This window comes from Electrophorus electricus, chromosome 15 (genome assembly GCF_041902795.1).
Source record: "Electrophorus electricus isolate QZ-2024a chromosome 15, ASM4190279v1, whole genome shotgun sequence".
Taxonomy (NCBI): domain Eukaryota; kingdom Metazoa; phylum Chordata; class Actinopteri; order Gymnotiformes; family Gymnotidae; genus Electrophorus; species Electrophorus electricus.
Genome location: NC_137511.1, coordinates 8,190,725 through 8,213,299, shown reverse-complemented (window position 1 = coordinate 8,213,299; position 22,575 = coordinate 8,190,725). Strand labels below are relative to the sequence as shown.

The window sequence follows — 22,575 nt, the reverse complement described above, 5'->3', positions numbered from 1 at the left end:
TGACATGATGTCGTTCCATGGTGATATTGAAATGATACTGGACTAGTGTTATAGTAGTTTACCAGCAGACCTTGTTAAAGGCTTCATTTAATGGCATGCAGTAGCCAGAGAGAATGTGTACTGAGGTTACAAACCATGATCACATTTCATGATAAAAGTGGCCTAGATCTGAGTAGCATTTATTTCTTTGCATACATGTAACAGAAATGTGAGGGCTTTGTCTGTCTGTCTTTTTTTTTTTTTAAGCAGCCTGAATACAAAAGTCTAATCTTTTCAAATCATATTTGGACCACTAGCCTGCATATCTGTTCCAGTGCTACCTCAGATTGAATTTTATTTATTTATTTATTTTTGAACCTCACATTTTACTGCAAAAGTGTGGAACGAAGCTTGCATTCTGAGCCCATCACCTCTCTCCTGTGTTCACCTGTCTCTGCACAGCAGTATTTGCTTAGCACCTCCACCACACACGCTGTCTGACGAGCCCGCCTCAGCATTCATCTCGCACTGAGGGACTTGATGTTGCTCGTTAATGCGTGCACGTCTGTTCACACTGATATCAGATATGGGTCACTTAAAACATGACATGAACAGTCAAGTCAAAAATGTGAAACCTAAGCAAAAATAAAGCTGAATTGCGCTTTAGGGGTTGTTATGTTAACATAGTTATGGCTATGACTGAGAGAGCTGTGTAGAAATTGATGTGCTGGAAGCTTGTTTCTGTTGACCACTCAGTCTGTAGTACCTGGCACCTGAATCCATCGGCTCCGAATCAACAGGTGACTGGCTCGTTTTATCTTCCTTTTTTAAAGTGTTGGATTAAAAGCATACCACTGGCTTACAACGGGGATCTCTCGTACACCCATGTGTGTCTTGTTACAGTATTTTGTTACATCCAGACTTGGCAGCCAGCTTCTTTTAGCGTTGCATCTCGCACACACTGTCTCCATATCTAAATTTAGTGCAGCAGTGCTTCACGTCAAGCACACGTCTGGTATCCTGCTTTTGGACATGCACATGCATTCACTCGTGCTTGCGTGCGCACACACAGGCGCACACACACACACGTACACTTGTTGCTATTTTCATTCACTTGTGAGCAACTGGTCCAAAGTGAGGAGGACACTGGGAGTGTGCACAGTGGTTTGAAAGCAGTGAGGGGTCACCCACACCTGGGTGTCTCATCCCTTTTATGGACAATGTTCTGGAAAAATGATAGCCCTGGAGTCTGGAAGGCTCCTATGGTCCAGTCCCTGAATGAGTGAGTGGAGGAAGGAGGAGGTGCGAGGCTCCACTCCTGCTGTAGCCGTCACTCATCTGCACATCCCATGTTGGAACGCGCCGGTGTATATTTAACCCTCAGCTGACCCACGTCTTTGTGTCTCCGGTAACCAGTGCTAAAATTCTGAATGGATTACAGAGAAATGCCATAAAGCAATTTAAATTGCTACTGTTCTTTGCATGCAGTTAGACCAGTTATTGAACACAAGGGACGGTATGTGAGAGAAACAGGGGGGGGGAGAGAGAGAGAGAGAGAGAGAGAGAGAGAGGGATGGACCATAATGCTTTGAACCATGCTCTAGAAAATGTTACTTGGATCAGTTGAGTTGTTGCCATTTTTTTCCATGTGTGTGCGAGTCCTGCCATTGTAATTGGATCACTGAGTTACTGATAGGCTTGTTGCCATGGTGTCCTCACGCATGATTGTTACCATGCTGATAGCAAGTGCTCGAGGGTACAGGAACACTGCCTCTTCTCTTTTGAGGTGTGTGTGTGTGTGTGTGTGTGTGTGCATTTTTGATGACCATTGAAGTAATTCACCTTAACATTATTTGTGTTCTGTCATCTGTGACCTGAGGTTTATTAATAGTGACCAAAATTCTGTTTGCATCCAGCTATATAGACGGTGTGTTTGCGTTGTGCCGTTAAGCATGGTTCTGTTCATGATTCTGTTCCTCCTGCAGAGTCATCAGCACATATTCCCATCAGGGATGCGGGTCCTTCCAGCAGGCGTGTTCTGAATCCGAGCACACAAGCGCGCGAGCACGCACGCTGCCAGTAATGTCAGAGAGGGAGGCTGGCTGTGAGCTGGCCTTGGCCCCGGGCCAGGTTTATGTGGAGGTGGAGTATGACTACGAGTACAAGGCCAAAGACAGACTCATCTCCATCCACCAGGGCGAATGCTACACGCTGGTGAGGAAAACCAATGACGACTGGTGGCAGGTGCGTGGAGAAGAGGGCACCAAGGCCTTCTATGTGCCCGCCCAGTACGTGCGCGAAGTGAGACGGGCACTCCTGCCACCCCCCAAACCTCGTGCCAAGCCCCCAACGCTCCTCCACATCAACCAGTGCCCTTCAGTGAACGACAACCTCCAGCACCGGGCTCCTCCGGACATGCTCAGCTTTGGACGCCCACCCCCTTGCAACACGCCTTCCCCTTTGCCAGGGCAACAGACCCCACCCTTGCTGATGCGGGACTCCAATCAGAACCCAGGCATGAAGGACGTGCTCGCGGAGCTCACTCTCCTTAATAATAACCATCACAATCATCACCATGGCAACTCGCTGCTGGCGCGCATCCGGCCTGAGTCACCTCCCAAGGAGCCAGGTTGCCGGGGGAAGACCCCAGGAGGGTTGCCGTTGGATACAGATGCATCCTCCCCTGGAGAAGGATCGGAAAAATTGCGGAACGATTCTGAATCGGGAGACGAACTGAGCAGCAGCTCCATGGAGCACACACAGGTAAGAGACTCTCACCACACTGATAGGGTGCTTCATGCATTCAGCTTGCAGTTGTGTGGTTCCAGCCATTACTGGAAGATTTGTTCATCAGTTCATCACACACTCCCTCTGTCACTCTTGCTTTCTTGCTCTCTCTCCCTCTCATGTTCTTTTTCTCACATATTGTTCCCCTCTCTTGATTTTCCTCACTCTCACTCATTCACTCTCACAGTCTTGCTCTAATCTCATTCACTATCTCTCTCTCTCTCTCTCACTACTGACACTTTAGACACTAAAAAAAAAAAATCCTTTCCTCTCTCTTGCATTCAGCCTGGTACAAATGCATAAGACTGCATTTTCTGACTTCCACCCAGTGTGAGGTGCACACGAAGGCTATGTAGCACCTGTTGTTTGTTACAAACCTGTAGAGACCAAAAGTTTGCATAGACATGATGTCTTTACATTGTTTTACACGGTATTTCTACAAGAGACCTTACTAAGAGACCAGCACACAAAACCCTGCAATACACTGTACAACTAAAGCAAAAATAGACAGGTGTATCATTTATATTATTATACACAGGAATTCATTTTAAGTGTCAACCTAACAGATGAATGGTTTATAATGGAATGTAGGGAGCACCCATACCTGGACATCTTATCCTTCTGCTGTATGCTAATTATGCCTAACCTAATGGATTATGCTAAATATGGAACTCATGGGAGAAACACGGTAAGACATTTGTTCAATGGTATAAAGTGTCATGGCTTTGTCATGTATTCCCTGAGAGAGACGTGCAGTGTAGAGGCCTCTCCCTTTGTCTTGGTCTCCCTGTCTCCATCAACTAAACAAAGGGGATTGTGGGAGACCAGAAATTGGGTCATATCAGGATGTTTGGGCCCTACACTCCCCACCCCTCACGGTCTGTGTGTGTATGGTAGAGAGAGAGGGTGACACTAGAATGCCCTGGGTTATATGCCGAAACCAGATTAAGTTAATCGAAAAGGACAGTAAGCGTGTCCTTTCTGTTCCAGTCCAATGACTTCAGCATGTATACAAGTAGTAAATATTGTGGTGTAGTACACAAGGTTTCCAGGGAAACAATGTAGTACACAAGGTTTCCAGGGAAACAATGTTTCAGACAAAGGTCCTAGCATCAGATGTGCAAGTAAAGTGCATAAATTATCATGTGTGTCATGACATTACATAGGCGAAAAGGAAAGATCTGTGTTTCCTGTCAGAACAGTGGCTTACCAACAAATACAGAACAGTGTGTTCTCCTTCAAGGGATTTTTCACTGCAAGACTGTCTGTCACTTACCACATGCATTTAGTAACACATGAATAATTCTTTCTCCTTCAAAGCCATCATCCTGCCATGTTTGATTGAAATGGCTTATATGGTTCTCTGTCTCTCACCACTCACTCACACATATACACCTCTCTCTCGCTCTCTTGTTGTCTCGCCCTCTTCTTCTCCTCAGTCTGTGTCTGCTGATGGACTTGGGGCTTTTGTACGTTCCTTCTCACCCTTCGCCTTTAGTGTTCTCTTGCACATTCACACTCCTAATTCTAATTCTATCACACTGTGCAATAGAAGTGCATTTCTCTACCAGAGTTAATTACACTTAGATGAGCTTTCAAATAGAGTGGAATCTCCTGCTTCTCAAATGTATGCATTAGTATAGGCTGTGGCATCCAGGTCCCCTGTTAAAGAAAGCACACAAATGTAACATTGCAATATTCCATGTTAGGCTTAGAAGGGACTGCTGAATGGGAAAAATGGACTTTGTATTCTTCATGTGTTTGTCTTTGCTTGTTTACTCTTGTCGCATGTGTGTGTGTGTGTTAGTTAAAAGGTAGTGACTTACATTTGTTTGTAGGTTCAAGTTTTATTTGGTAAAGTAAACATTTGTATATTGCATTTATGTATTTACATTAATTTGTTTGTTTATTCATTTATCCCAGAGGTAAGCCCCACGAACTGTGTGTGTGTGTGTGAAGAAATGATCTCCAGCTTTCCTCTATACATTTATTTTCGCTTATGCTGCCTGTACAAACTTTTCAATAAGATTTTATATATATATATATATATATATATATATATATATATATATATATATATATATATATATATATATATATATATATATATATATATATATATATATATATATATATATATATATATATATATATATAAAATTACACACACACGCAAACTAATATATAGGAATTAAGCAGTGACCTAATAGTTTTAAAGGGTGGCCTAAAAACTGCATAATTTCCCTGTTCTCATGCCCAGTGGCCCAGTGTATGGAACTATTACTGGTGAACGTGAAATTTGGGAGTGAAAACAAAATGGCTCCTTGCTCGTTTTGGGACACTCAGAGTTCTAGATCTCCTTTTTCATGCAGAGTGTAAAGGAGGCCCCCTTGCTTTTCTCCTGAGCATTCCTTTCATTCCCCCCCCCCCCCCCCCCGACACACACACAAAAGCACTGGCCCAGTCAAGGAACTCAATAAAGCTTTGCTCAGCCTGGACGACAGGAAAGCACTCCTTGTCCTAATCTAATATTGACTCCTTTACTGAAGAGATCTCTCTACTTCTCACTCTCCTGTTCCCTCAGCCCCTTACAAATGCTGTTTGTCTGTCTGTCCTCTCTCTGTGTGTGGATCTCTCTCTGGTTTCACATCTACTTTCCAAGTTTGTTTGTTTTTTCTTCCTTATTGTAGTAAAGGCAGACATTACACACACACTTAGCTAATCATGCTAATTGTGACAGCCATAGATGTGCATAGAGACATGAGTTATCCTTGTCAAGCCTAACCCCTTATTTCTTGCCCTTTCACACTGTGTGTGTGAGAGGGAGATCAGGATGAGTTCCTCACTCTATAGGTGATGGTTATAGCCTTGCTTATGATGCATTCAGCCTTGCAGATACATGTGGAATGATTACATCAGGAGTGTTAAGGAGTAAATTGATTGTGGGTGTGGTGTGTGGGTGTGCATGTTGAGTAAATATAATGGTCACTGAATTATTGAATCACATACATTTTTTTCTTTATTCTTGCAGTGAGACTTCATGGTGCTCCTGTCCCTGTCTCTCTCTCTCTCTCTCTCTCTCTCTCCTCTCTGTGTGTATGTCTGTCTGTCTATCTCTATCTCTATCTGCTCATGCACACATATGATCAGAATGATTATATCAGGTGTGTTTGTGTTGCAGAGGAAAAGAAAATTGACTGTGTGTGCGCTTTCAGCTCTTACTTAATACTCAGTGCTAATTTTTGGTTTGGCTGAGAGCAGTTACTGCAGTCTTTACTGAGTCTGTATGTGTGTCACCAGCATGGCAACAGCAGCACATCTTTAGATTCAAGTGTAGTGCAGTGTAATTAAAGTCTTGCTTACTCATGCATTCTCACATTTGTCTGGGGTTTGAAGTGTGCTCTAGGTCAGCGTTCCTCCCGCAGAGAGTGAGCCGCTTTTACAGCCAAGCTGCAAAGACAGGAATCGCTTTACCTCCCTCTGCCTCCAACTCCCTCCCTCCCTCTGGGTGCTGGGTCTGGTTCTGCTGTGTTTGTGTGAATGCAGTCGGAGGGAGGGAGTGGTTCTTCTAGAGCAGCTGGCTGCTTTTGTTGTTCTGCCCCTCAGACCCATTGGGCCAACGGGTGACAGCAGGCCTGTGCAGAATGATCCGGAATCATCTGTCCACTCCCACATGCTGGAACGATCCACTCCAGCACTCTTACCAATGCGCTCTATGATGTCTGTCTATAGTAGGCATACAGGGTGTTGCAAGCTGTCTCTCATGCATGCGCACACAAGCACATCCAGGCTGGGCAAAGTAATGAAAAGCCTCATAATTGTGGTAGGAAATTGAGCTTCATGGATAATTTGGAATGTTGTAATATGAAGTTAAATTAAAATTTGGTCACTTACATAGTTATATATCTGTCCGGTGACAGACATATATATATATATATATATATATATATATATATATATATATATATATATATATATATATATATATATGGATATATATATATGGATATATATGTAGTGTAGCACTGAGCTACATTAGCATTAGCACTGAGCTGGAGGTAATGAGATCTATAGTATAGTGTGTGTGTGAGAGAACAGTTAGAGTACATCCATTACTGAAATATTGCTGGTTTCTTGTGTAATGAGGTAATGAGATCTATAGTATGACATAATTACTGCAGTGTAGGTGTAATATTGCATTATATAGCCAAAACATGATTTTGTTTCTGGTCTTTGGGCTCAAATTTGACTGTTTTCATCCAAACTCTATGGTCACATCTAGGCCTTGATGTGTCCTGGGTTTTCCTATAGCTGTAGGATCTACAAATCCAGATTTGTAGTATTCAACATAACTAAACACATTAAACTCTAGCATTTGTGGTCAGACTGGAATTCTTGTCATTCAGTGCTAACTGCCAGCATGAGACAACACACACATGCTCATACAACTTTTCAAACCACTATTGATGCTTTGCAAATGAATATTTCTGGTGCTTAGACTATTCTAGTTGTCAACACCTCTCAGTGGGTGTGTACCACAAGAAGGCCGGCATTATGCCACTGGGCTTTTTTGTCCTTGTTTTGGATTGGATAATGTCTTCTTGTGGGTTTCATAATGCAATAGAAATTAGTTTTCACCATGGAGATGGCTCCCTGTTCCTTGAGCCCTGCTGCCTCTTAAAGGATATTGGCTGCCTGGTCTCCTATTGTACTGGAAATGATTGACCTGATTTAGCCTTCTGTTTGACACCTGAAGGTTATTGGGCTGAATGAGGGTGTGTGTAAGGAGCACCCATGCTGGTCCTTGAATGGGAGTGGTCTGGCCTACTGTGTCTGTGTTCAGATGGCAGCACCTTGGCCTTGGAGAGTGACGATGAGCACAGGACGGACTTAGTAGATATATACTGTTACATCGCATTTCCTCTAACCTCTAGCTGATTGCTCCTTGCACCCTGGGTGGGTGTGTGTGTGTGTGTGTGTGTGTGTGTGTGTGTGTGTTTGGGGCGGCAAGTTTGTGAGAGGCAGCAAGACAGATGGAGTGACTGTCAACAAGCTTTCAGTTTTACTGTCTAATTCTACTTTTTTTTTTTTTCCCCTGTTGTCCTGGAAGGAGGATTTTTGGTCCTTCTCCTTTTTCTTCTTGGATTGATTTCTTACATATTGGCTATATATGGTGAGCCTAGTCCCTGCCCTCTCTGCTGGACTGCTGTCTGTGTGTCTTTGGATGGTTGGTTGCACTGGATAGCTTGTATTTTAAAGTGATGATTTCAAAACCCAACTGGAATGCTCCAGGGAGCACCTTGACTCCAAACGTTCCTCACCTGAGCCTAGGAAACAGCATGGAGCTTTCCTGTGATCTGGACTAGAACCTACTTCATCATAAATTACACCCTGAAATTGTCCCTGAGACACAGATAACCATGCAGGCCCAACAGGTGTGTGTGTGTGTGTGTGTGTGTGTGTGAACAGTTACAGTACATCCATTACTGAAATATTGCTGGTTTCTTGTGTTGTTATGGATTTGTAAAGTGTACAGGATGTAAGCAGAACCACTAATCCAGAATGCAAACTGTGTGACGTGCACTGTATGAATCCCCAGTGCCCATTAAGACATGAGATGGCAGAATTAGTCTTCCTTTATGTGCTGTGACTCACTAAACACACTGATGTCCAAGTCTGGTATTTAAAGCTTTCTTTTTTTTATGTAGTCTAAAGAGCATCTAAAGAGTTCAACTTCCATGCAGTTCTGCTTTTCTGGTTTTGTGCACGCACTGAAACTCTTCAGTCTTCCCTTTCTCAGTACCAATAAGCAGGGTGCATCTCTTTCTAGGAGCTCTTGCCAGTCCCCTGAAAGCAGTCTGGACATGGCTTCCTCTCACTGTTCCATGAGCAGCCCCCAGCAGACAGCTCCCAGGAAGCCTAGCTCATGTGAACTTGCTGTGGGGGGTGTGCGAAGATGTCTGTCTGGTCGTGTTTGCCGGCAGGAGTGGTCATTCTTAGTTCCCTCTTCGTGATGTCAATGAGGACACTTCTAGATAGTGTCAGTGTGTCCTGCTATGCTCAGTGGATGGTGATGCATCTGTATACGCTGCACTGGGTTTTGCACACTGGTCACTTGAAGGCTGGCTTTGTGCAGAAGCTTGAATGTAATCTTTGATTTGAAATGTTATCCAGGTCCTAATCTCTTATCTTGACAATTGTGTATATGAACATGTGTACACATGAGTATATGTGTGCGTGTGAGCATACGTGTGCAAAAATGCATCTTGCCTATTTCAAATTTCCTTATTGTATCTCTGTGTGAAAGGGGGAGTTAGTGGTGTAATCTCATGAATCTGAATTAAAGACACACACACTCAGGTAACATTTATATGCCTCAGAGTTAGCAGAGTGTGTCATCATGTGATGCTGTGTGTCTGTCCTTTTTCAACCGTTCATGCTATGAAATGTGCTAGATATCCATTCTGCCCTTTGTGGACATATTTGGTGTCTGCCATCAACCCCTTTTTCCCCACCTCTGTCTCATCCTCTACATCTCATGCTCCTCCCCCTCTCCTCATCTGCTATATCGAGTGGGTGGTAATCTGCTTCTCTCTGCCTTGTGTGCTCCGGAGCTGTGGGCTACCCTCTCCGCATCTCGGAGAAAGAGAGGACTGTTGTTTTGTGCCAGCAGGCACTGGGTGCCCCTAAAAAGCCCCTTTATGCCAGCACACAAGGGGTCCGGGAGCTGCTGCCAGTCCAAACACTCAAAAGAGCCGTTTTGCCCCTGTGTTTTTGCCTTTGACATCACCACAATGTTTAGTTAGGGTTTGTGGGGCAGGCTTCCTCTCTCCTGCCTCACGGGTTAGAGAGGCAGTGAATGATCGGAAAGAACAGTGGCGACACCTCTCTTGGTGTCGGTGGAAGAAAGCGTTTAAATACTCACATTATATAGAGCGCATTCTTTATAGAGTGCGGTGAATGAGAAGGAAGAGCTCGGCGAGAAAGTGGATGGAATGAGAACACAGCTGATGTGCAAACTGTCTGTAAAAGAGACTGTCAGACAGACAGACAGATGATCATGTGCACATTCCTTTAGTGTGTTTCCTTTCTTTATATTAACACCACATGTCACTGATGTGCACTCTGTTACAAGGACACTCTGCCCTTGCATTTAAAGCCCACAGGGAGTTTGCAGTCCAAAGGGAGTTGTAGGTGACAACACACTTACAAAGTGCTATGTTCTGATTGTCGCATGGGCTAAAGAATGCTTGACCTTTGACTTCCTCCCACTCCATCTTTATAGTCCATCCTTCCATTGTCTATTTCTCCAATCAGCTTGAGGGTTAGGTTGAAAGCATATTCGTGTTTTCTGTGTGAAGTAATCAGGGCTGTGGAGGGAGTTGTATGGATGGGGTGTCTGCTCTGCACTGCTGGCTAATTCAGCATGATATGGAAGGAATCAGGTGTTTGGGGAGAGATTTAGGTGGTAATGTGTTAGCTCAAATATCATGCAAAATGCTCCGTTTGGCTGGCCAAACTTCACATAGCAGTGAGATGAATGACTGCCTTTGAGTCAGTCTGTCTCTATAGCCATAGCCACTCTGTTTCTGTGATTTTTATACAATCCTAACAATTGACAGAAGAACCATTGTTAAACAGAATTTTTTTCCCCCTCCAATAATTGAATGTATGTCAGGCTGCTACGCATGGATTTGGAATACTCCGACAGATATTATGCCCTGAGTGCACAAAATGAAAATTTGGTATTTGTTTAATTTTTTTGGTGGTAGTTGACTCGGTGTTTAATTTTTCACAAGCCTATCACCTCTGCCTTAGATGCTGCTTTTGCTCTCACTGCACTTCCTGTCTGGGTCTGTTCCTTGTTCTCAACTTGTGACATCATGTCCTGTCTATCACTGAATATGCCCTCAGTCTACAGCTCCAGCTGCCTGCATTTTTTTTTTTTTTTCTGTCTTTGTTTTGCATTTTCTTTCTCCGTGTGCATGTGTCTGAGTGCATTGTACAGTCATGTTATAAACATATCCAACTACAAGAGACTATTAAATAACCTCTTAAACACACTACCAAAGAAAATCTATTTTCTTAGATTTCAGTAAATCTTTGCTGGTAGAGATACCAGCGAAGACCAATCATGACAAATTGACATGCATATAACCAAACATGATGACGGAGTGAACTGAACTCTGGTCAGAATGACCTGAACTCTTTACTTTTGCTGTCTGGCTTCATACTGCAAGGTCTTTGCAAGGTCTTTTTTTTTTTCCCTTTTTTTCAAACCTTTCTCTTTCACCAGAAGCTTAGTGGAAAGGGGAACTTGGCTTTCTAGGAGTCTCCCATCCATATTTCAAAATTTCATCTAAACAAATATTGGGTACTGTGTGAAGAAATGCAGGTAGGTTTATCCCAAAGGTGAATTCAGGTAATCAACTTTAAGAAACTCACAAATCTGCTCACAAATCTATGACTTGAAATTCAGCACATTCTTCTGAATGGACTGTGTTCATTTGGGTTTCAGCAGCTCAATGCCGGCTGTTGTCTCCAGATGAAGTTTTTTTTATTTACATTTTTTTTTTTAAATTAGTTAATTTTTTGCTTGAGTTGTCCTGTTTTGTATACTGGATAAAATGGAGGCGAGTGTTTATGCAAGACTGGTGTCTCTGTTTGGGTTTCATCAAGGAGGGTGCATGAGAGACTAAGGAGAAAGGAGGAAGGCTTTTGAAAGTGTGGACGTTTCTAAGAGGCGAATATTAACCAGGAGGTCAGTTGTCTGGCTCCCTCATGCCCACGCATGCAAATTATGTTAATCTTGTGTCTCTTATCTGTGCATCAGTTTTAATTTGCTACGGCAAAAACACACAGTTCCCTTTAGACTAATTCCTGTCATTTTTCTCTGTGACTATGCATAAGTGTGTGTGTGCGCGCGTGCGAGAGCATTCATGATATTCCAACAGAATTAGCAATCCCAGCACTCTCAAACTCATGCATACTGCAAAAATTAAATGGTATAGTTAAGGGTGTGATTCACTAAGTGGAGAGTTTGATGTGATTTGTACACACACAGTCAGAGACTGGATCTCCAGAAGACACTGACACAGGACAGGAGGTCATAAACACATGTATGTGTATGAGTGTGTGTGTGCTTGTTGGGTGCAAACACACTGGCACTCATCTGTGACAACTGATCAGTATTTGGTCACACTCATTGCGGTTGAAGTTACTGTTACTAGTGAAGTGGTGCTAGTGAGGGCCAAGAATTCCAAGTGTAATGAGTTCCAAGCAGGGATCAAGAATGCTCTCACTAGAAAGATTCAAATAAACATACAGCTTAAGAATTAATTCATTTCTTAGAACCATAAGCCAAAAATTTGAGGACTTTGGTAAAGTTATATTTTTGGTACCATTTTAGGTAGCATCACTTGCATATAATCACATGCTACTTGAAATAATAGCATCTGTATGAGTATGATCTGTACACTCCATATGGTTCAGTTCATCAGTAATTGTGTTGTTTAGGCACCATCCGGATCAAGAGAGGAACCATAACTCCTTGTTCTAATGCAAATGCAGCTTGCTGACTTTAGACTGCTACCTAATAGTAATGTTAAGCCAATAACTAAAATGTTTGCAATGTGTTACATAGGCAAGCCATTATAGATCTCTGGATGCATTATATAGACTTTAATAAATGATTGCATTCCTATTTCTAGCACTACTATTTCAGATTTTTGAATAATAATTGTTTGAGTTCCTCTTCACTTTACCCATGACTTGATTTACTGCTGTAGTAATCAAGCTGCAGGTATTGGGCTTTACTTGTCCAAGGTGGGAATGCTCCTGTTATTTTGGATGAATTAATGGTCTATTGTTTTGAATAAAACAAAATACTGACATATTTTTGTTACAGTTGTGTTTAAAGGAAGATTTTTTTTTTTTTGATGATGATGATGATTATATTGTGAAGTATATTTTTGGGACATTCCTTTGACTCTCAGAGCAACAGAAAGAATAGCATTCCTTTTGTTTTTAAATTGCAGTCCACCTCTGGCCTGAGAATTGCACAAATTTAAATTTAGTCATACCCATAATCTCCATAAGTTTACCAGACAAACCGCATTTTATCGTTTGTTTTTCATAGTGGGACATTTTTGTTTGTTTTCAAGTAAACAACATAAAAAAAAAACATTATATAGCCTGACACATTTCTTTCCTTTAGTTTGTTGATTTTTCACTTCACACACTGCTCCCTCACATGCTCTGCAGGTGATCAAATACTGCCCACATTCTCTGGAGCATGTGAACTGCAACTCTGGTGACCTTTGGTGCCATGACCTTTGACATCAGTGGAGTGATGTCAGACCCCCAGCACTCAGAGACACAAGTCTTACTTTCTCTACCACCTCTCTCTCTCATACGTGCACTCTCACTCACTCTCTCTCTCACACACACACACACACACACACACACACTCACTCACTCTTTCTCAGCCACTCCCACACAAAGGACGGTGACCTAATGAGTGAGCCTATTTAAAGTTAACTCAGCTGGTGCTAAATATAGCTATTAAGATGCTCCATCTGAGCTCAAAGCTGCATCTGCCTGCCTTGTTGTGCCTGCTGCGCTCCTCTTTCTCACAAGGTCTTTCTTTCTCCCCATTTCTCCTGCTGTGTAGGGCTGGTCCTTGGGCCCTGTGTCTAAAGTTGCCACGTTCTCTTGCCTGCAAAGCCCTGCTGCGTGAGTGGTTCAGAATGATTGCAGAAATGGGGACGCTGAGAGTAATGGAGTGAGGCAGAGCTGCAGATCGCATGGGTTTGCGTGCTGGCTGCAGCCGTGACACAGCGCTGGTGGGTCTACGCTTCAGACCCAGATAGGCAGTGGGGCCTTGCTCATGTGCTCAGACGCTGTGGGCACGTGGACTGTTGGCTTCTTTGTGAGTCATGTACTTTTGAAAAGCGAGCCTGTTTTGACCTCTGCTAAATATTCTGTTGAACATAGAATGTGAAAGGGGAATGGGATGATGTCGGCCGCTTTCAGAAAGGACATGCGCGATGAGGCTTTGGCAGCGGAGAGATGAGGGAGTGTTGCATCACTGCAGTCCACAGGAGCACTCTACTGATTAGACCATGACTTGAGACTGTGTGTGTGTGTGTGTGTGTGTGTGTGTGTGTGTGTGAGAGAGGGTGAGAGTGCTGATTCTGTGATTTCAAGCCCCTGAAAAGGGACACTATATTCTGTTTGAAAGACCCATGCTACATGTCTATTCAGGACAGCCATGGACAGATTTACCACACAAACACCTGTTACTCTGGTGCTTTTATTAAGAGCAAATTAATTGTGGGAAATAAGTCGAGTAACCATGTGGTGTGTGACCATTTCTCATAACCCTGTTTGTCCTCTGACCTCCACCCCACCACTACCAACACCACCACCCTTGTTGTCTTGTCATTGTGAGTTCTGAAGCTGTGACCAGGCCTGGCTGAATAGCCATTGTTTGGTCTGTACCAAGAGCTGTTGTCTCCTTTTAGTGTTCTTTTAAAGAGAGAAACTGCAAACCTCTAAACTAGAATGTGGTGTCAATGTTTTTGTCCTGTCTGGAAACCTAAGAAGTGTGTGTGTGTGTGTGTGTGTGTGTGTGTGTGTGTGTGTGTGTGAGACGTACAGACACTAGTCATATAGTCTTGCTTATTTCTGCTACCTAAACTCCAATGAAGAAATTCTGATGTGCTCACTGTGGCACGCTCAGACTTTAAACACACAGAGCAGTTGTTTTACTGCTGTCAGCAACAGTACTACAGTATTTACTGTAAATTAATCATGGCTGATATTGTGCTAAGGATCGTGTGTGTGTGTGTGTGTGTGTGTGCATGGTTAGGAATGAACTTCAAAACCAAATGTGCTGCTATATAAACTCTATGTAATACTCTACCCTGCAATAACACTGATGTGTAACATGAAGCAGAGTTTATTATTGTAATATTTAGGGAAGTACAGCGCATGCACACATGCCAGCACACATGCATTGACATGCAAGAAGAGGAGACTGCACATTAACTAAAAAAAGCTGAAAAAAAGATACAATGCAGATCTATAAACAGTAGATATAGGGGCCCCTTTGCTCAGACAGCATGCTGCTGATATATTGGGGAGAATTTAAATTCAGTGAAATGAATGAAAATGAAGCTTGCCAAACCCTTTTAGATTTAATGTTGACCTTCCCAGTATCATTAAATATATTCAGTTGCTCAGCTGCCCTGTGTGGCGTTAGCATCTAGCTGCTGTAGGCCTCAGCTCCACCCACAGAGCCACCAAAGGCACCCTAGCAGTGTTTTGACCCCGCCCCCAGCCTCCCAACCCCCACCCAATCATACAGAGCATGTTGTGGTCAGAAGCCCTGATGGGTCTGTGAATGTGTCTGCAAAGAGGGAGGGTAATTTGTTGTTTGCACTGCTCTGTTGGGCTGTCTTTGTGGGGGGTTTGTTTGTTTGGTTGTTTTTGTTTTTGCTTTTTTTAAGTCTGTCTGTGGTATCTGGGAGAAGTTGTTTTAATTTTGCAGGTTGTCTGCCTGTTCGTCCTGCTTCCCTGCCCTGGTTCTCCTGTGTGGTAACTGTTAGTTGTGTTGGCTGAGGGTGAGGCTTGGCCCCCGTGCTGCTCTTGCTAGTCACTTTGTGTCTGTGAGTCAGTCGAAGGTCTGTACCAGATTTAAGGTCATTTAACAGGTCGGAGAGGTCAGGATTAGGATTGTAGCCCCATCTGTTGCTGACACTGCTCTATGCAGCTCTAACACACACTCATGAATACTTACAATCAAAACGTTCAGGTAACATCAACAAACACGTTTACTATATCTAGGCTGAAATTTGACACATGAGCCAGAGCAAGAGAAACGGTTCTGTGTAATGAAGCATGAATTTTGCTGCAGGTGCATAATTTCAAGGAAACTCTGAGTGACAAAAAAAATTGACCCGGCAAAAAGGTCTGTTGCCTGTTCACAAAGATGGTATTGTTCTTACTGTCTATCGAGTGGAGCTTGATATAATGCTTGAATGATTAAACTAAATATACCATATGTATACTTTTGTCCTAAATTACGGGGGAATGTTTTGGGTGGGAATGTGGGACACGGAAGGCAGGTGAGCGGGACGGCAGAGGCATGTACATGGCAGAATCAGAGTCCTCTGAAACTAAGTATTTTCTGTCTGAATAATTAATGAGGGGATTTGAGGGGGGAACATGAGAGCCAATAAGGGAGAAGAGATTTGCAGTCATGGTGGGATGAACCTTTTGCTCTAGTGGATTTGGATTCAGCATCAAAGCTGTCCTCAGGACAAGCATGCACGCACACACGCACTATACAATCTTGAGCTCTTGTGTTATATTTCTACAAACTCTTGCTGCCTTGCATTCTTCTGCCATGTAGAGTATAAATTAGGATCAGAACACCAATTACCACCAAGATTACCGTTGAATGCCTGTAAAGATCTTTTTGAAAATGTATTCTTAATATTGAAAAATTTATACAAAGTATTAAATGGATTACTAGATTGGCTGCTTTGTTTTTTTAAAATAAGTAAATCATTCTTGAAACTCTCTTCTGTCATCCTGACCCAGGATCTGGAACATGGGCTGCTCCTGCATATATGCTCAGAATGGCTGTCAAATCCTGCATTAGAGCTGGTGCAGATTACTAAGCAATTATCTGCCAGGATAAATTTATGTGCATTACTTCAAATAAAATCCTTCTGTTTTATAGATCTGAGTGGAATGAGTGAAGAGGCAGGCTGTGACTACTCAAATGACATTTCTCTATCTCTGTTTCTTTATCGTTTACATATGTGCATTTTTAAGTGTGGTACATTAGTAAACATTGTAGCAGTACAGCCATCTCTCTCCAGCAACCATCTTCATCCAACACACACGTTCACAATTTTGTCCAATGTCTCTGTGGCTCAGTTTGATATTTATTTGTAGTAATCCTGAGATTCAGTTTTATAATAAACTAGTCTTTCTAAGGGGTGTAGTTAATACAACAGGAGTGTTTTGAGAAGCACTCTGTCTCCCTCTTACGCTATATGGGTTTGTGTGACATGAAATGAACCATCAGCCAAACTGCCAACATGGTTCAAAAGAGCTAAACATCATCATGGACTTGTACTGATTAAACACACACCTCCACACACTGCAAGCTAAATAACATACACCAAATAATGCACACCTCCACACACTGCAAGCTAAATTGTTCTACACATGTCTAAATTCACAAGGCATAATGCACTGTTTGGATTGAAACTGCACTGTGGTTTTTGAGGACACACACACACACACACACACACACACACACGTGTATATGTCTACTATATTAGATGGTGAATCTGGAACTGCACACGAGATGCTACACGTGCTCTGGGCAGAAGGGGGTGTGGGTTGGTTGATTTGTGTTTTTGAGGGTGGGGGTGGGTGGGTGTGTGCATGCAAGGTGTCACAGATGTGCTATAGGGGGTCTGAGTGGATATGTACTGACTGTAAGCCAGTCATGTGGAAATGTAAGTTAAGCTGTTCATCCATACACAGCTATGATATAGAGAAGTGTAGAGCAGAGCAAGGAGCGCCAGCTAAAGATGGAGAAGATGGACAGTCTGTTTGTCTCTTTTGTGTGTGTGTGTGTGTGTGTGTGTGTGTACACAAGGGAGGGCTAGAAGGGTGAGGAATCTACTGTATCACCATCTTTGTTCAAAAGTCCTCCTAGTTTCAGTAGATACTTATAGACCCCTAGTGGCAATTTGGGGAAACTGCCCTGTGCTTTTGTACTGAATGAAGTGAGAAGTTATAGGCTTTGTGACTTTCTTCAGCCAGACCATACACGTGCCATGACGGTAGCAGACGGTGTAATTTGAGTGTATTATGGATAAGTGAAGTCTGTTCAGTATAATGGTTAAGTTGATGTGTGTTGGTGCACATGCCTGCTTGTGTATTTATGCATGCGTTGTGATATAGAAGAGGAATAAGGATGAAAAACCACAGAGGGGGAGACACTAGCACTTTGCAGCACTGGGATGAAGTATGTCTGAGAGTGGCACTGAGGCAGTACAGCACAATAGTATGAAACTGAGTTGCACTTCACTTTAGAACTTACTTTTTTTTTAGTTTGTAACATACAAATAAATAAACTGCTTCTGCAATTTACTTGCTTTGTAAGTCAACTTTTTCTGCTCTGAAAGTTGTTTAAAGTTAACAGCTTTCAGTGATCCTTCATTTTTTTTGCACTATTTAATTATAAAAACTTTGATTTTAGGCCGAGGTGTGTCATTTATACCCTGAACAGAATATTCAGGGGGAAAGATTCTTAAAAGCAGACTGAGAATATCTGGCTTTGTTAATGTTTCTCTTCATTATCTAATAGCTAGATAGAATAGATCCCTGCTATAATGCATTCATGTGTTATGGCAATGAAAACAGGACATATGGGGACTGTGGAAGCCAGGAATTTATTGAAACACAGCATGCTGCCCATGTGTCGCAGTGAAGGTAGGGAGATGAGAAACAAAAGGTCACGAATCTCTTCTGGGACTCAGGAGTCATACGGTATACTAAAGAATGTAGCTTTGAGTCCACCATGAAAGCTTGTGGTGTTATTTCAGTATGACAGGAAGCTCCATGTGTTTCCGTGTGGGAGCGGTCTGAATTCAGCTACATCCTTCTCAGAAAATGGCACCTGCCAGAAATTCCTGGGCTGGGGCTTTTTACGTTGAAAGAGATAACGGGCTGTTTGTGATTATGGATGTCCTCCCTGTCTCTGTGCACTCTGTACACTGCCAGACCTGCAGATGCAGAGACCCTTATCATTACCTCTCAGATCTCTCACTTAGGGGCCTTTGATCAGACACTGGCTGCCTTTCATTTTGGTTTCCAATTTCTCAGACACATAAGCAGATGCTCACTGATGCACACATGCGCACACAGAGAAAGAGAGAGAGACTGAGATTGAACCATATCATAGATGCATTTAGACAAAGAAACAATATAAATGTTTTATTCTTTTATGTGTAATGGGTAGTTGTTTGAAACCTCACTTCCTTTTGGGCATTTGGGGCTGATTTCTGATTGAGGTCCCAGTGCACCTGCATGCCTTGTTGGCTTTCACTTGCTGCTCCTTAATGGCTGAGGCCAGATCAAGTCTGACCTGCTGTTAATCCTGCCGTCTGCTCTGATGTTGCCCACCCATACACTACAATACGCTGTGATCATCAAAACTATCAGAGCGTCTTCCTCGTCTCATTCCAAGTCCTCTGTTTTCCCTCTCTCTTCATCCTCCTGGCTGTCCTGTCATTGTTGTGCTCCTGCTCAAGCTGTTTCTGGCATCAGTGCATTTTCATTCTTACCTTCCACTGTTCTGCTTTCCGAGGGCTCTTCTGGCCAAAGCGACTTTTCGTTCTGAAAGTGCTGCCCGTGTATGCCAGGGCTGTTCTCCTGCTGCCCACTACCACCGAAGCATAAGCTTTCATAACCCACTTTACATTTTTCGTAACACACTGTAGTGCCATTGATGAAAGCTGTGCGCACTAAACTGCCGGTTCATTTTTTTTTGCAATTGATGGTTTGCATTCTCATTTCATCCCATGAAATGGTAACCCACTTCTGGTTGGAACTCGAGAATGACTGACAAGTCCAATTGTAGATGGACACACTGCTGAAATCTGTCTCTGGGTGATGTCTGGTTTCCAGAGCAGCACTTCCTCTCCTATCCCACACTTCTGTCTTGTTGCCAGGCAGCTCAATTTTATGGCAGCATCCTTTATGTTTCTTTCCTCTCTTTCTTATGGAGGCATATCAGTGACAGATTTCAAATGATAACTGTAATATGCAAAATAGCAATGTATTCATGTGTTATGAATTTAAATTTCCCACTTGTGTATGCACATTTGGACTAGTCATGGCAGGTTTATCCTTGGTGGAAAAGGTAACTTTTAAAAAATATGATGGCAATGCTTGTGTTAAGGTGGAAAATGTGGAGAATTTTGACACCTGCACAGTTGGTTTCACACGGATTGTATATGAAGCTGGTCTCCATTACTCTCCTCCATCTAATCTGCCACTGGCACTCGTCCGATTTCATCAGCTGCCCTGTCTCAAACGTCACCTATAGCACTAAGCATGTTGTTAACCCTCCTTGCTCGGCTGATTGATGGGTGGAAGTCTGTGGAAATTCAAATGCAGTCTGCTCTGAATGTATTCTCACATCTGTTCTGCCACAGAACTAGTGCAGTAGGTGAGAATTTGTAACTGTGAAAAGGAGAGACGAGGTTTCTCTTTTAACAGTTGACTCTTGCATGTAATCGAATTCAGTTTCTAGTGCATTGTTACTCAGTGCAATTGCATATGAAAGGAAAAGGCAATTTACTTTTCAGTAATCATCATTTTGAAACCATTATTGGATAATTGCATTATAAATATTACAGTTTTGGGAACTACATTTTAATGTTTGTATTTATTTAATATAAAGTGTCTTTTTATTGAGTTAGTGAATTTGAATTTTGGGCCCAAACTTGCATATCTGTTATGTTAAATTAGAATTAAACATAGAAATACATTACCATTTTGCATATTTAATTTTCATTTTAGCTTTGACACTGATGTGCTTCATACTGTCATACCTGTAAAGTACAATAGCATTTCTGGTTTGTTTTTATACATTAGTTTTTCTGTTTAGGCTTTTATTCGGTTTGTTTGTATGTATGTATGTTTCTTCTTTCTTTTATTTTTCCTTTCATTTCATTTCCTTTAATTCTGTCGTTCTGTCTCTTTCACCCGTTCTCTTTCTCTGTTCAAGACAGTGGCTTCAGCAAGGCTTGGCTGGAAGTAGCCTACAGCAGCAGTAGAATTAGCCAACATTCCTTGGCCTGATTAGAGCCAAACGTCCACATAGCTCTCAATCTGCTCCCAAAGTCCCTTCAACGTTCAGTAACCCCTTTACATCATATATACAGCATGTGACTGAGGCTTTGTGTCCTGATTTGTAAAGGTTTTGTGCTTTTGGTCTCCTTAATCCATACACAGAAATCAAAGATGGCATCTTTCTGGACTATCTAGAGCTACCTGGTTCTAAATCCCTAATTCCCCTCTCTCTGCCCCACAGACGGTGTCCCCCAGTGGACAGGGCCGCTCTGAGTCCCCTGTCTACACCAACCTAAAGGAGCTGAAGATCTCTCAGTCCTCTCTGCCCCCTGTGCCCGCCTCCTCTCCCTTGCACATACTGGGGGACTGGGAGACCCACAAGGATGCGAGTGGCAGGCATTTCTACTACAACCGCAGCACCCAGGAGAGGACCTGGAAACCACCGCGCTCACGAGATCACAATGGAGCTGGCCGCGGGGACGTGGCCAACACTGGCGACATGGAGGTAGTACACACACACACACACACACACACACACACACAACACACACGTATGTGAAAAATAAAAAATACTATATGCAGCACAGTAGGACTGGGGTTCAATGTAGGGGCTATGCACCAGCTAACGAGCTAAAATGTAACAAACATTGTGAATCATCATAATTTTGATGACAAAAGAGATGGAAAACGGAGATTATGCTGAGCTAACATAGTTTGGCAATTGAGTTCCAATTTACTGTCACTAGTGGAAAAGGGGGAGGATAAAAGGGAAGCTTTAATAATAATCTGCAATGATGTGCAGTTCACTTCACAGGCATTTCCTCCACCATCTACATCATGATTTTACAAAATTCCTTAACTAATGGTTTTAGTAGTAGACACCAACTACTTCTAAGGCTTTAAGAGCTGTAAGTAGGCTGTACTCACCTGAGACTTAGGTAGGCCTCTACCATATGCACATGGACACAAGTTACCGCCACAGCATCTCGCAGCACACACTTTGGACATACCCTTACACGCACGCACACATGTATACGCAAAAATACACATCCCATCTGAGTCTGAAGGACTGCTTCTTATAAGTAATATGCACGCGCAGTATGCAGTGGCGTAACTGTTACGTCAGTCATACAATGCCGATGTTGTGTGAAACTGCATCGGAGTTATCGTGGGCAGTGCAGTATCGCCCAGCCTTGCTCTCCATGCTGTGTATGCCAACCCTCTTCATTTTTTGAGCTCACTACTGTCTAAAAGTTAGTGTGCACATATAGTGTTTGTTTTATCTAGGCCAGGGTTGAAGTAGGTCCCTATTCTAAATTTAATCCTTTAGAAACCCTGTTAAGATATTTAAAATTCACCAGACTGTAACTGACCTAGCTTCACGCACACACGTGTACATCCTTATGTGTGAGTGAAGATGTAATGTGTACCCCGGTAATGTGATGTATACATGATAACAGAGGAATTCCTCAGTGTCATATTTCTATGTTGTCAGGTTGGACACTTGGGCAAGTGTATAACAGAGATAGAAGACAATTGGGTGTCCTCTGGTTGAAAGTAGAAAGAGACAGTGAGAAAGCGCATGTGTGTTGGTGCGTGCTGCATGCTTGTGCACTGATCTTCTTCTGAATTAGAAGAAAATGTATCTTATGTTATATCCAGAGTATTTATAGTCAAACACTGCCATCTTGGGGTTAATAAGTGTAATAGCAAAGCTGTACCGTGTACTGGGAAACTTGCATTTGTAAGTATTGGATACAATGTAGGTGTTATGTATACAGCTATACATGGTCACTTTAACATGTTACAAAGTGTTAAAGACTGTAGTAAAACACACATACACACACACACACACACACACACACACACACACACACACTTATTAGTGTAACACTAATAAACCAAAGAAAAACTTTTTTG

General features: G+C 42.6%; 1 protein-coding gene across 5 annotated transcripts in view; it reads left to right on the top strand.

Moving 5' to 3' along the window:
• The window catches only part of arhgap12b (Rho GTPase activating protein 12b), a 40,227-nt gene that overhangs the window by 5,118 nt on the left and 12,534 nt on the right, over positions 1 to 22,575 (top strand). For all 5 annotated transcript variants that reach the window (XM_081697636.1, XM_027008507.3, XM_081697637.1 and 2 more), the window contains exons 2-3: positions 1,965 to 2,742; positions 20,897 to 21,160. In XM_081697636.1, the coding sequence (XP_081553762.1) occupies positions 2,062 to 2,742; positions 20,897 to 21,160 (945 nt within the window). In that variant the 5' untranslated portion in view covers positions 1,965 to 2,061. The remainder of the gene's footprint in view (positions 1 to 1,964; positions 2,743 to 20,896; positions 21,161 to 22,575) is intronic.